This window comes from Lycorma delicatula, chromosome 12 (assembly GCF_047948215.1).
Source record: "Lycorma delicatula isolate Av1 chromosome 12, ASM4794821v1, whole genome shotgun sequence".
Classification (NCBI taxonomy): domain Eukaryota; kingdom Metazoa; phylum Arthropoda; class Insecta; order Hemiptera; family Fulgoridae; genus Lycorma; species Lycorma delicatula.
Genome location: NC_134466.1, coordinates 57,265,422 through 57,281,072, shown reverse-complemented (window position 1 = coordinate 57,281,072; position 15,651 = coordinate 57,265,422). Strand labels below are relative to the sequence as shown.

Here is a 15,651-nt window from a genome sequence, read left to right as displayed (position 1 = left end):
TAAAATAGTAATTACTATAAATAAAAATAGTTGGTAATTGTAATTACATAATTAATAGAAATGAACAATGAAAGAACAATATTTTCAGCTATGAGAAAAGTTGATTGTGTTCATTCACAAACATTATACTTAAGTATATATATATTTTTACTCATTTTTTTGTATGTAAACAACTACATATATGTATTATTAAAAAAAAAACGAGATTAGAGCTAGAAATAAATAATACAAGATGCTTTTATTCCAATACCTTAAAGAATTGATATTTTTAAACAGATCTTGTAAAACAGAGTTTTTTAAATATCTGAACATTGAAAGTGTTGATTTTAATTCCTAAATTTATTGAAATAGAGCTTTAATAAATATTTAACAGATAAATATGAATATTTTAATGATTAATATTTAAAATATAAACAGAATTTAAATGAATATGAACTAACAATAAATCACCAAAATCTTCATTGATTTATAATAAATATATTTATTATGAAATTTTATTTATTCTGAAATGTTCTTAATGCATGGAAATATGTATATGCTGCTTTTAATACCTGTAACAAAACATTCTTTACTAGTACAATGAATCCTTAATTCTTATATTTTACATTCAATTTCTTAAATCATTCATTACGGATGTAATCCAGTTCACATCTGAACTAACCCTCTTACCCTACTTCTATTCCTCACCTTTATGAATTGACATACATCCTGTATTATTTTTCTGGAACAGATCTGAATATTAATTATTTCTCCTTACTCTTTTACTAAAAAGGTTTTTACTAGTATCAATTCCAGCGCTTGTTTAGAAGTTATTGATTATAATAGCATGCAATGTAAATGAATCTGGCTTGTTTAAACTTTATTGACCTATGTAAAATATTTTATTAAATTACCCAGAATGTAATTACCTGCATTACCCTGAGTATGTAGTCCACCCAGTAACCTAATCTTAATTGTTTAAACAATAACAACCAGAGTACATCTTTTCATACTTATGAAAAATATACTCTCCATAACAAGTGATAAAATTAAAAATTTAAAAACCCCATGAAGCCGTTTTGAAGAAACATATCTACTGCAGTGCTCCCTGGCAGCTTATAACCATAAAACTGACTTAAGAACCTGTTCTGAGGTGACACCTATGTAATGCAAAAAATTGCATCGAAATCAGTGCAGTAGTTTTTAAGGAAAATGGGTAACAGAACAGAACACACAGCACACAACTTCTTACCCAAATGCACATACCATCTCCATTCTGTCGAGGGTAAAGACAGATTTATCAAAATTTCAACAAATATGTCAAAATCTACAGTTGCCAGTATATCTTTTGTTTATTTTCATTATATTTTATATAAAATTAATAGTTATAATTACATACTGCAAGGTTAAAACTTGGGTCAGCAAGAGTTAAGGGTACAAATGTGTAAACTTATAACTGTGTTTATATAAGCTGATTTATGTGGTTTATGATTATGAATTTGCCTATAATAATGTTTATAAATAATGAGGTGTAATTCATTGGCTTTTATTATTTATTTTTTTGTGGGAATGTGTGTCAGAATAGTTATATTCTGACCTGGCTTGGTGATCACCAGGTGGCTTTGATTTTTTTATGGATTAATACTATTCCTGACTTTTTATTATAATAACATTTTATTAAATATGTTTGATGACAGTAACAGTGTTGTTTAATGTAACTTATAGTTTAATAATCAGAATGTTATTACAATTTTAACATTTTCTTTTCTTGTTAATTTACTATTTAATCCTATCTAGCTTGATAAACACATATATGCCAAACTGTGCATCGAATGAAAGTTTAAGATTCACAGAGTGTTTTTTGCATAGAGTTGAAGATGGAATTATCCATAGAGTTCCATGTAGAGTTAATAAATAAATATGTGTTATATTGAAATGAAAAAGCAACTTTACACAGTAGGCAAATTGTCGAATGAAAGTTTAATCCACAAAGTAGTGCAGAACATAAACTCATACTTGCTCCTAAATAATCTTTTTTGTAAAAATAAGAATGATCACTAATTCTGAAAATGAATTTGGATAGATTTCTGTTTTCAAAAAGTTTTTATATACTTTTCCTTTACTTTCCTATAAAAAAGTAAAAAGATAATTATTTTCTCCCCGTTTAAGATTAAAAATAATGAATATACCCATATAAAAAAATAATATCCAACAATATTCAACACAATGAAAAATATTTCTGAAGTCCAGAAGATATTATAGATAAACTACCACTGAAATACAGTTTAGTAATAAACTAATACTAACACTGGAATGTGTACCCGCATGCACACACACACACACACGCACACACACACAAATGTTCATTAATTGTAAAATTATTCCAAAAATTAGTTTACCATCATAAATGTATCAATATTCATTGCAAAGCTATTCAAACCAAATGGTTTTAATTCTAACAATTTAGTTGAACGGATCATCATAGATAAAATTGAAGTTTTAAACCAGTTTGGTTTATCAACCCAGTTACAGTTATATAAAGCTCGTCTCATATTCTCACTCTGAAATTTTGTAAAATCAGAAAGAAGAAAATTATTATGTAATTTTAAAAATTTATTTATTTTTCAGTCTATACTACACAGCTGTTATTTTTAACATTTCCAGATTTGATATAAGTATTTAATATCTATACTAGACCAAAACCTACTTTAACAGAAAAAAAGAATGAAATAATGTGCATTATTAATCTATCACTCTGTGGTAGATTTATTAATCTATAATTTCTTAACAAATGTATAAGTATATAAGAACATAAAGTACCAGTATTTTTGTTTACTCACTTATGAAAAGTATTCTCAGTATTGAAGGTTGTATCTTGCATTCTGCTCTCTAACCACCTCTATTTAACAGTTTGACTTTATTAGTCTTTGCCTTTCTTTTAATACATGTACTATTGTCTTCTATCATACTCTCAACCAACTTCTCAGTCTTCATTCTTAGTCATTACACTACTTTAAATAAGCTTATGATAAATAGAATGAGTTCTTTCTTCATTAAGCATTTCATTAAATAATTCAGATTAATCAAACATGGCAGTCATTATTTAAAATTAAACAAATCTGCCACTTTCTTACTTTCTTCACAGAAATTTCATTGTTTAGCAACACCTCACCTGCACTGCGCAGTAATTCTACAGGTATTCCGTCTATTCCAGGAGCCTTTCTGCCATTTAAATCTTTTAATGCTCTCTTAAATTCAGATCTCAGTATTGTTTCTCCCATTTCATCCTCCTCAACTTCCTCTTCTTCCTCTATAACACCATTTTCTAATTCATTTCCTCCGTATAACTATTCAATATATTCCACCCATCTATCAACTTTACCTTTCGTATTATTTATTGGTGTACCATCTTTGTTTAACATATTACTAGATTTTAATTTATGTACCCCAAAATTTTCCTTAACTTTCCTGTATGCTCCGTCTATTTTACCAATGTTTATTTCTCTTTCCACTTCTGAACACTTTTCTTTAATCCACTCTTCTTTTGCCAGTTTGCACTTCCTGTTTATAGCATTTCTTAATTGCCGATAGTTCCTTTTACTTTCTTCATCACTAGCATTCTTATATTTTTTACGTTCATCCATCAGCTGCAATATATCGTCTGAAACCCAAGGTTTTCTACCAGTTCTCTTTATTCTGCCTAAGTTTGCTTCTGCTGATTTAAGAATTTCCTTTTTAACATTCTCCCATTCTTCTTCTACATTTTCTAGCGTATCTTTTTTACTCATACCTCTTGCGATGTCTTTCTCAAAAATCTTCTTTACCTCCTCTTCCTCAAGCTTCTCTAAATTCCACCGATTCATCTGACACCTTTTCTTCAGGTTTTTAAACCCCAATCTACATTTCATTATCACTAAATTATGGTCGCTATCAATGTCTGCTCCAGGGTAAGTTTTGCAGTCAACCAGTTGATTTCTAAATCTTTGCTTAACCATGATATAATGTATCTGATACCTTGCAGTATCGCCTGGCTTTTTCCAAGTGTATATTCTTCTATTATGATTTTTAAATTGGGTGTTGGCAATTACTAAATTATACTTTGTGCAAAACTCTATAAGTTGGTCCCCTCTTTCATTCCTTTTGCCCAGCCCGTATTCACCCACTATATTTCCTTCCTTGCCTTTTCCAATGCTTGCATTCCAATCTCCAACTATTATAAAATTTTCATCTCCTTTTACGTGTTTAATTGCTTCATCAATCTCTTCGTATACACACTCTACCTCATCATCATCATGGGCGCTTGTAGGCATGTAGACGTTAACAATCGTTGTCGGTTTAGGTTTTGATTTTATCCTTATTACAATGATTCTATCGCTATGCATTTTGAAATACTCTACTCTCTTCCCTATCTTCTTGTTCATTATGAAACCTACTCCTGCCTGCCCATTATTTGAAGCTGAGTTAATTATTCTAAAATCACCTGACCAAAAGTCGCCTTCCTCTTCCCGAATTACCGAACCTCACTAATTCCTACTACATCCACATTTATCCTATCCATTTCCCTTTTTAAATTTTCTAGCCTACCAACCTTTTTTAAACTTCTAACATTCCACGCTCCGACTCGTAGAATGTTATTTTTTAATTTTCTGGTGACCCCTTCCTTAGTAGTCCCCACCCGGAGATCCGAACGGGGGACTAGTTTACCTCCAGAATATTTTACCAAGGAAGGCGCCTCCATCATTGCTATATGAAAATGCAGAGAGCCACATTTTCTTGGAAAAAAAGCAGGTGTAGTTTTCCATTGCTTTCAGCTGTGCAGTACTCAGAGGACTGAGTGATGTTGATATGGCCGTTTAAGTCATTCTGACTCACGCCCCTAACAACTACTGAAAGAGCTGCTGCCCTCTTTCAGGAATCATTCCTTAGTCTGGCTCTCAACAGATACCTCTCCGATATGGTTGCACCTTCGGTCCAGCTACTCTGTATCCCTGAGCACTCAAGCCCCCTCACCAATGGCAAGGTCTCATGATTCATAGAGGAGGGTATTTACATTAAAGTGGCTAAATAATGCAGAAATATATGTTTTTATTATAATATTTAATAAAAATTTCTTTACATAATTTTTCAGGGTTCTTTTCCCATTTTTCAGGGTCCATTTTTATTCAAATGGAAGTAATCTTACTTTTGTGGCCTTCTAAATGGCATTTTTTATGTTTCTCCACGCTACATTTTTGGTATGGGTATTTTTCATGATTATGCATATTTAATATCTAATATGTTGAATAATCTTTATTGCAAAACATATACTAGGAAAGAAAATACAATTTCTTTACATTTACTGAAAAATGTAAAGTGTTTTTGCATAACAGATTTTGCAAATGATAAACCCATTCCAATGCTTACATAATTTTATAAACATGCCTTACCTCATTAACTACTCTCTGACCACTTGATAGATATAAATATAACACAAGTATACCAGCAAATAGAAATAAACTGTATTCAATAATTTGTATGATGCTGTTGGCCTGAAATTTAAAATAGAACTTCATTTTTTCTTTTAGTTATTTTTATTCTAACCAAATAAATTAAAATGAACATATTATTTTATTCGGTATATAATTCTACATTACACAGATAATTTAAGAAATGGTGTGTGTATTAATCCATGATTAAAAAATAAGAAGAGAACAGATCCAGCATTTGTACAGAAGTTCAAAGAAAAACTACATTAAACATTGTTCAATGTGACATCTTCAAATGCAGAATTTAAAATAAAAAATGTGGTTCCCTGTTAATATTAAAAATTATGATGAAGAAATAATACAAAAGCATATATATGAAGATAAATAAGTAAAATTAGTATAAATTAAAATATCATTTTTAATTGTATTATTGAAATTATTAAAGTACATATTTTATTAATGTTTAATAAAAATTAAAAATGCTTAATAAACTTAGCATTTTATTAGAAATTTTTCAAGTGATATACAATTTCAATTGATGAAATGAATATAATTGTTAACAAAAATATATCATCCAAGAAGACACCCAGAAATTTTATGATATAGACAACAGAAATTATCTTTAATAGGAATACTGGCTGTATAGTTAGCAATAATAAATCTAGATGAGAACCACATTTAAGTAAGTTAACAATTCATTCAAGAAATGATTTTTTGAACTGCTAATGTTGAGTTTTCAGGTAATGATAACTAGTTACCATGAAATATAAATACAGTGGTGTCATCTGTGCAGAAGTTAACAATAAATGATCTGATATCTTGAGGATAATAATAAAGATAAATAATAAAAAGAGCTAGGACCCAAGATTACATCTCTATTTTACAAAGCATTTATAGATTGAATTGAAGACCTATATTTTAAAAAGGCGAACTTAGTGAAAAATGAAATTTAATCATTTTTTTCTAATCAGTAAGTTATTATCTTAACCAGCTTCTCTGATACCATAATAACTAAGTTTTTTCATTAGTTAGAAATGCAGAATTAAATCAATGCTTTACTAAATAGCTAAAATTAGGAAAGAGATTTCTTTTATACCAAATGACAAGTTTAGTTGAGACTGTTCTTTAAACCGAGATGTTTTGAAGTATTATTCTTTTTAAAAAAATTGCAATAGGATTCTTAGCCCTGCAAAAATTAAGATGTATGTCATTAAGTAATTTCAAACTTGCATTTACACTTTAATAAAACAATATGGAGAGCCGTTTATGGATGATCTGAAATATGAACTCAACAGCTTTGCTGAACTTCTCAAGAGCTTTGCTGAATCGTACTTCCCTACTGAAAACTGTACTGACTTACATATTCAATATTTAGAACACACTTCAATATTTAGAATATATAATTGAAAATAACCTGATGGACAGTTTTCCAGCATGTACTACTATGATCTGTTTATTGAAATGAACGGAATCACTTTTATGATTTAGTTGTAGTAATTCTGTCTACCATCTGGAAGGTTCTGAGTTTGAATCTACAAGGTTTGGTATTTTTCACATACTACAAAATTAATTTTTTTTGTCAGAGAAAATAAAACTGTAAATTGGCCCCTGTAAATGGGCCTCTATGTTACTATGAGAATAAATAAATAATAAATTAACAAAACATATTTAAGTTATTAAGTAAATGAAATAAATTATATTTTAATTACCTCAGCAATCCAAAATAAAGACATACAACTGAGTAGACATATTGCTGCATAATAAAACAATGAAATTATTCTTAGACTTTCATTTACACTTTTATACGTTCTATAAAAACAAAAAAAAATTGATTTATTTTCTGGTTGTAGTTCTAATAATATTAATAATTTTTTTTTTTGGGAGGGAGGTGGAAATACATTCACATATAGAGTGCCAGGCTCCTGCTGGTAGTCTTATCAAATTGCCATTAGTAGACTAATGGCTAAAACCACCCCCCTTTCTACCAGGACTTGGCCTGGAACAGTTTTTACACATTACTTCGGGTCAAGTCCTCCTATCCTAATCTGAGAAGGTTGCTATCTAGTTTGCACCTGGCTCAGGATTCCAGGATTTTCAGGGTTTCCAGGTCGCCTTTCTTAGCCCTGAGAATGCCCCCAATGAATTGGGCCACACTCTCCCAGGTGCTCAGATCTCAGAGCATCATCGCAACCATATTGTGTGGGCTCAGTGCTCCAAGATCTGGTTCTGGTGTCTGTCTCCTGATCTACCGCCTACCAAGCTCACTTGAAAAAGGTGTGATCAGCATCATTGTCTTGTACATCGGGGCTATAGAGGCAGTCGGAGGATGGCGCTTTCCCAATGGCATGTAGATAAATGCAGAAGTACCCGTGGACTCCTTAAAAATTGGGTTATCTGGTACTCCAGCTCTCCATGCCACCACTCTGTCCATGGTCTGGCCAGAGGAATGAGCCTTGCGGTCCATCATGCTGCCTTGCTGCATCATGTCTTCTGGTCCTAGTTCTCTTGCCTAGGATGAACGTACGAGTTCGTACCTCCCGGGATGGTCTCCCAGTCATTTCCTGTTTGCTGCCTCCTGTTGTGATTAATAATAACAATAATGCCCCAGATAATTTCTAACCCCATGTCCATGCAATAACATCTATGCACATCTCCAGGGAAGGCAACGAAATGGTACTTTGGTATTTTCACTTACGTCGGCCAACAGGGCAATGATATTGCTCAAAAGCTAGCTTGGAGTACGGGATTGGAGGTCTCGTGCTGTCCAAGCAGGTTGCGGTTATGCTTCTTGTTTTCACTGCTTGTAGCGGGGGGCAGGAGGCATGATTGTGATTTGTTTGTGCCGATGCTGGGTGAAGTGTGGACGGGAAATGCTCATCCTTCTTCCTGGTTGTAGAGCCAGATCGTGGGTGGGTGATGCTGTGAGCTTGCTCTGGCAAAGTCTTGCGCCGTCCATTGTGGGTCCTTCTCTTCCTCATTGTGTTATACATGTTAACTTTTAGTAAGCCGAAGAGTCCGAGAAGATAAAAGCTGGATTTCATAGGTTGAATGTATATAATTTATCCTGATTCCTTTGTATTGCATTGGATGTCAGAGATTCAGACACACAATGGCATGTTGCATGAGGAAGCAAATTTGTGCATGTAGTGAACTATTACATCCTGATGACCCATGCATGGTTCCTTCTATCTGTGTCAACTGTCATGGGCACCAATCTGCATGATCTAGGGATTGTCCTATTTACAAACAAGAAGTTGCTGTACAAGAGATCAAGACAGTACAGAAAGTCAGTTACTTTGATGCAAATTAAATTGTGCTTGGTAGAACACCAAAGATTGCATCATATGCACAAGTTTGTGGTTGCTACTGCAACTTCCTTTAAATTACAGGACATGCTCTCAGAATTAGCTCTAGTATTGGCTAAAATGGTTGAACATATCATCAGTGACAAATAGAAGAGTCTCCATCCAGAAATAGCTGTATACTAGTTACGAAAAAAGGAGATGCTTCCAAAGAACCAGTGGGGAAAAAAAGGAAGAAAATAATAATGAAACATACAAGAAACCTGAATCAAAAGCAGTACATGCAAAAGTGCAAATTGATAAAATACCCATTAGGCATCTGTGAAGCCAGAAATTAAGCTGTTAGAAAAAGAGGACTTTGAACTGTAACAAGCCTCTGAAGGCACAGAGGCCTTTAAATGAGAGGAGAAGCACTTCAGCCGCCCCACATGCATTAGCGAGGAGAGCATCGAGTGTTGACTCAGATGCACTGCTGATCACACCATCGGAGGTGGTAACATTTGATGCTGGCAGCAGGAGATCCTCCATGATTTACTGTGGAGGATCAGAGGAATCCATCTCTGGAGACTCTGACACCCTGAAGTTCTTCAACACCGAGACCTTCAGGAAGATGGAAAAAATAAGAAAGAAAGGATTGCCTAAGGGTAAATCTAGGCAATCGATTTTAAGAATAATTTAGTTCTTATTTGCTTTGACTTCATTATCTATCAATTTAATTTAGTTTATCATTTAGTTTTATCATTATTAATTTAGTTTTGATACTTTGTGAAAACATTTCATTAGAAATGGTTTTTGTGTTTTAAGTGTTTTTTTTTATTGTGTTTTAGTGTTTCTTTAAGTGGTAAGGGCAAGGGCCCTTTACATCCTTGACTCTTTGTGTTTATTTAGGATTTTTATATCCTTTGACAAGTCTTTTTCAGTTGATTTGTTTTGACAAGACTAGTCTTCTGACTATGTCACTATTGTTTTTTATACAGGTGTGAAAGGAATATTTGATTTTGATTTTTTTGATGTGGAAAGAGCCTAATGACCACAGAAGACAATACCCCTAAAACTTAAAAAAACAATAATATAACCTTTTTGTCAAATACAAAACAGAAGGGTAAGTCATTTGTACCTATAATTTCCTTGTACAATCATGTATGAACAAGGATGGCTTTAAATTAATATATATCCTGAGTTGTCTTTTTGAAAAGAGATGATAAAATATCTAAATCAATTGGTAATTCAGTTGGATATAGTTTATTTACTTAGCAATGAAGTTGAGAGTTCTAAGGTTTAAATACTAGTAAAAGCAGTTACTTTTATATGGATTTGAATACTAAATCGTGGATACCGGTGTTCTTTGGTAGTTGGGTTTCAATTAACTACACATCTCAGGAATGGTCAACCTGAGACTGTACAAGACGACACTTCATTTATACACATCATCTTCATTCATTCTCTGAAGTAATACGTTATGGTGGTTCTGGAAGTTAAGCAGAAAAAAAGTTTAGTTAACAAACTGCAAGTTGTCACATGAGATGAAATAAAAATTTAGGCAATTAATGTTCCATGCTTGATTGTATAGCTTGTTTCCTTCATCTGTTGAGAACTGAGCCTCCTTGATGCCTTTGTTGATGCAGATTACTGGGTACTAAAGCAAAGCTATATGCCAGATGTGGAAAGAGATCAGATTTTAACTTTTCAACAAAATCTAGCATTGTTTATATTGTAGTATTATCATATAACAACACTGTTGCCACCTGTGATTTCCAAATTCAACTAAGATGTAGTTATTTCAAGATTTAAATAAATATATTGAACAGAATTCATAGTGTATGTTCCCCACCTCCAGATAATAATTATTCAGGTAAACGTCTTTGAATACTAAAAAAAGAAAAGAAATCAGAAGTGCCAAGAATTGTTGTAATTCTTAATTGGTTAAAATTACTGTGATTTTAGATAATTTTGTTTTTACATGTGAAGGTGGCATCCATATCGCTTGAAAACTCAACTGATTATTACATGAGGTTCACCATCTGATGAATGTTCTCCTGGTAAATTATGTGTTCTGTATGTCCACTACTTATCAGACATCATGGTGTTGCAAGGTCACGTCTATTGCCTAAAAATTGACACAAATGTTGAGGCACTTCTATTTTCAGCAGCTGTTGGAAATAATTTAGGTTTCTTTTAATATCCTTCCAAATACTAATTGGTGTGGTTGAATGTAACCGAGCTGTATTTTTACAAGAAAGACTCATATTGGTAAAAACATTTCCCTTCACATTTTAAATGCCACCTTCCCAGAACCCATTAATCATTTTATTATTATACAGAACACCTTATAATGTAATTTACTTTTGAATTATACTTAATTTAGATTATTTCCTCAACAATAAATCAACAGGAAAATTTTCTGAAACAAAAGTCTGGATCTGATACAAAAATTATCTTTTTTTAACTGCTCAACCTCTTGGCATGTATAATGTTCCCATAAAATCATTCATGGCCAAGAGCACTTTACAAATTACACAAATTTGGTCATTTGTAGGATCGTGACTGGATTATCATATTTAATTGAATAAATTTGACAAATCAAGTTCTTTAGGTTCAATATAGAAAGATCTTCCCATGCATTAATTTAAAATAGAATTAAACAATTGGATATTTTAAAAACAGGATGCCTAATGTTCCAAGAAGTCTTTGTCCATTTCTTTTAATGATAATTTTTATTTAATGTTTATATCTTAATGTACATCAGGATTGATAGATTAATTATATTTCAATTAATGTAATGTATTTAATGTACTTATCTGTTTAGGATTTTTAATTGTAATTATTTATGAATTTAATAAATAATTTTTGAATTTATCAATTTATCTTTGGAAAATAAATATTATAGTTATTAAATTAATTCTATTAATGCCTTTAAAATTTGTATTTTTTGTTCTTATTTAATTTGTTTAATCTATTTGCATATTTTCTTAACTATGTATAAATATGGAAATTAATTGTTTATCTCTCTGATACAACTCTATTAAGGTTTTAAGAGTACCATTGATCCACCCATGCAAATGCTGGGGTAGTTACTTTTTATATTTGAAGTATAGCAAACCTTCCCATTTGTGACATGATCTAATTTATGTTTAATTATATACTGATTTGGTTAAAATATTTATTTTTTGTAACTATTATGAGAAGCTCATGAACATGAAACTACTAGCAATTGATTAAGTAAGAGAAGTGATATCTTGAAAGTTACCGCATAACATGCAAATAATACTTACTACTTCTACAAGTAGATGTGTTGATAATAAATGACAATCACCCAGATGCAACTGGGTGTTGCCATTGCTAATACTGAATCATAAAATATACCTGTATATATAATCTTGATGATCTGCTAATTGTTTCAGATATTTTTTCAACTGATATTCAAATGTATTCTTAAAATTCATCTCGTATTTTATTAAATAACTATTTATATTATCATCTATTTCATTTACTGATTTACAAAATAGTTGTATCTCTATCTTTAAATGATAAGTTGATATTATTGATACTGATGAGTTGCAAAAAGCACCAATACTTATAATTACACAATAAAAAAATTGAAGTATGTATAGTGGTATATAATACTTTATATTGTTTGAATCAAAAGGATAAATTCCTTCAAAAGGATATCTCTTATCATAATTTTTAATGATATAGTTTTTTATTGACAATAACAACGACGGCAATGACAAATTAAGAAAAAAACATATATATAGATTTCTTATTCTTTTAACAATAATCTTTTCAATTTCATTTGATTTTTTTATGAATAACTGATATTTTTTTGATAAAAAATTGTAATAATTTTCACAAAAGTATTTTTTTTCAGCTGTTATAAGTAATGTTATATTTGATGGAAGTAAAATTAATTCCATTAATACTGCTGTACTAAATAAACTAGCATTTAAATCTTCCAATGCTATAAATCGTAATTCAAGTTGATCCCAGTTGCATACCGATGCTAAAATTGATTGAATTAATATGTATAATGATATTATCGTTAATAGTTTTGTTTGTAACACTGAATTTTTAGAATTTTTTACACCAACATTTTTTAATAGTCTTCTTGTTAAAGCCATACTTCCTGACATGATTGAACTGTAATAAAAGAAAATTATTGTTATTGTGTTTATATATTATTTATATTAAAGCTTTTTTTTCTTTAAAATTGTCTGAACAATTCTAAAAGTGGTTCTTTATATTTGTTATATTTATTAGTCTCAAACTCCTTCAAGTTATAACCCCAATTATATCAGATGAACACAAATTTAATGTATTTTCTGGTGTTTAGCTCAACTTTGGGCCATTGCTGTTTTTGATATTTGTTAATCTCATTCAGACATATTAGAGATTGTGGATAGTTACTTCAAGAATAAGCAGAATATGAATAAATAATATTGTGAATCAGAAAGAAATTTTTTTTATCGTTAAAAAATTTTAGTTTATGTAGATTACCAAATGAAAATCCAAAATTACTGTTAATTTTTTTGTATTAGCAATATTAAATATAAGGTAAAGAAACTTATTGTTCTTGGTGTTGTATTTGGATCTGGCTTTTCCTTTGATTTCTCTTTCCATTAAAAAAGATGATGCGTGGGTTTGTTTGTTTGCCGTATGTGCTCACATTTTATTACATCTCCTATAGGCGAAGAGAGGACCAATGGTGGTGCGCCGGGTGGCTGCGCACAGCGCACGAACGATTCATTTGTTCGAACGATTTATCTAAAATTGTGTTAAAAATCACTGTGTTCAACTCAAGAAACAGGTAAAAATTTCAGTATTTTGAAGCTTTTCGATATAAAAGTTTTTGTTGTTAGTAAGGTAAATTCAAAATATTGAAACATTTTCACGGCGGGCCGCTTTTTTTTTTAGTACATGTAATAAAAATTGTTAATAAATCGCTTAAAAATCTAGATTTATTACTATTTCTAAAACGTTTATTCATAATGATTTTTTGTTTAATTTATATTACACATTTGTTTGGTCAATTTTAGAATATAATTCTAATGTATGAAGTACTTTTTCTAAAAATAAATAATTATTGAAAACATTCAATTTAGATTCTAAAAATTAATTTACTTAGACAATACAGATTACATCCATTTAGAGAGTCTGATCACAGTGGCGGATCAAGTCAAGTGGAGCTCCAAGCGGTAAAAATTTTGGGCCCCTCAAACTCAAGTTAGAAATACAAGATCCAGGAAAACTCTCATAAACTTATTAACAAAAAAGAAAAGTAATAAAAAATTTCATACCGTTACACATTAAATAAATCTATTTAAAAAAAATATTTTTACATGAATTTCCTTCTTCCTTTATTTCTTGCAAAATCGTAAATAATTATTTTGGCAGTGTCAGTGCGGTTTTAGATTTCCTGCTCTATACACAAAATGGCCAAGTTATTTAGTCTTTCTTCTCCCATTCTATTCCTTAGATAGTTTTTTATTCTTTAAAGCAGACAATAATTATCTTTCTCCGTACGCATTAGATAAGGAAATTGTTAGAAAAATCTTCAATAATTTTTCAATTATCGGAAACGCGCAAGACATTTCTTTGGCGGCTCGGTAGATTTGATAACTATTGACACCACATCACTATCGACCACACGAGAAATCTAAGATGTCTGAATTGTCTGGTGTGGTTTTTACGGTGTCCTCGTTTTCTTTTAGAAATATTAAAAAATGATCAAATTCATCTTCCAATGTTTCATCTTTCCAAGCTTTTAATTGCTTTCTTTCTTCTGTTGACAATTTCTGATCAAAAACTAAACGAAACGGCTCTAGAACAACTTCGTACTTCTGAGCTCTTTGAGATAGTTGTGCCTTAGTGTTATCACGTACGACACAAAATTAATTGACTTTAAAATTTTCTCTTATTGTGAATTCATGTCCGATTTTGTTTGTGTTCATCAAAAAACATGTTTCTCTTTCTTCATCTGCGAGTTTGTTCACCTTTCACACTAAATGATAGCCCTGATAATAAATCAGTTGTGTCTTTTTCAACTTTTTCGTATTCTTCTGGAAAATTATTGATAAAATTTTCAAATGACTTCAGTAGGATAGATCCCTTGAATAGTTCGCACTCTACTGACTGCAGTGATTAACTAGTAGCATTTATTCTTTGCAAAATAGTATTCCAAATCACTGTCATTAGGGCGGGTTGATATTTGTCCAATTTCTTCAGTTCTGAAGAAATAATTTCTTCAGTTCTGAAGAAATTGGAAAACCTCCACTACTTGTTTTTCTTCTGCATTACAAATTTCATTTAAAACCTCTTTTACACGGACGAATCCAAGTTTTATAGCTAAAACAGCTGTTGGCCATCTTGTATCAGAATCTCTTTTCAGCGAGATGGATTCTTTATCTTTACACATTTCTAGTTTACTCGTTAAAATTTTCAGCGATGAGTTGACGCAGAGAAAAATGTGAATAATTTTTGCACAAACATAAAATATTGAACTAGAGTGCTACAATTTTCTGCAATGAAATTTCCAATTAAATTTAAAGAATGGTTAGCACACAGAATCGCACTTGGACTATGTTTTTAATGCATGCTTGCAAACCTGAAAACTTTCTGACATATTTGAAGCATTATCAAAAGATTGTTCTCAACAGTTTTTAATATCCACACCTAATTTTGTTAAAGTTTCCAAAACTTCTTGTTCCAAGTATGAAGAGTTGGGTTTATCTACGGGAATGAATCCCACAAATCTTTCCTTTATATTACCAGAGAATGAAACATATCATAAAAGTAAGTTGGTCGACACGAGAAATATCACGAGTGGAGTCAACAATTATACTATAATAAGTCGCAGATTTGATTTCTTCAATTATTTCAGCTCTTACTTGATTGCCAATAAGGCCTAC

General features: G+C 31.0%; 1 protein-coding gene across 1 annotated transcript; it reads right to left on the bottom strand.

Annotated features, from left to right (window-relative positions):
- Positions 1–494: 494 nt before the first annotated feature.
- On the bottom strand, positions 495–15,158 carry LOC142332764 (uncharacterized). The gene is made up of 3 exons (XM_075379379.1): positions 15,021–15,158; positions 2,379–2,540; positions 495–551 (listed from the first exon to the last, which is right to left on the bottom strand). The coding sequence occupies exons 1-3, from the start codon at positions 15,156–15,158 to the stop codon at positions 495–497; spliced, it is 357 nt and encodes a 118-aa protein (XP_075235494.1).
- Between the last annotated feature and the right edge of the window lie 493 nt (positions 15,159–15,651).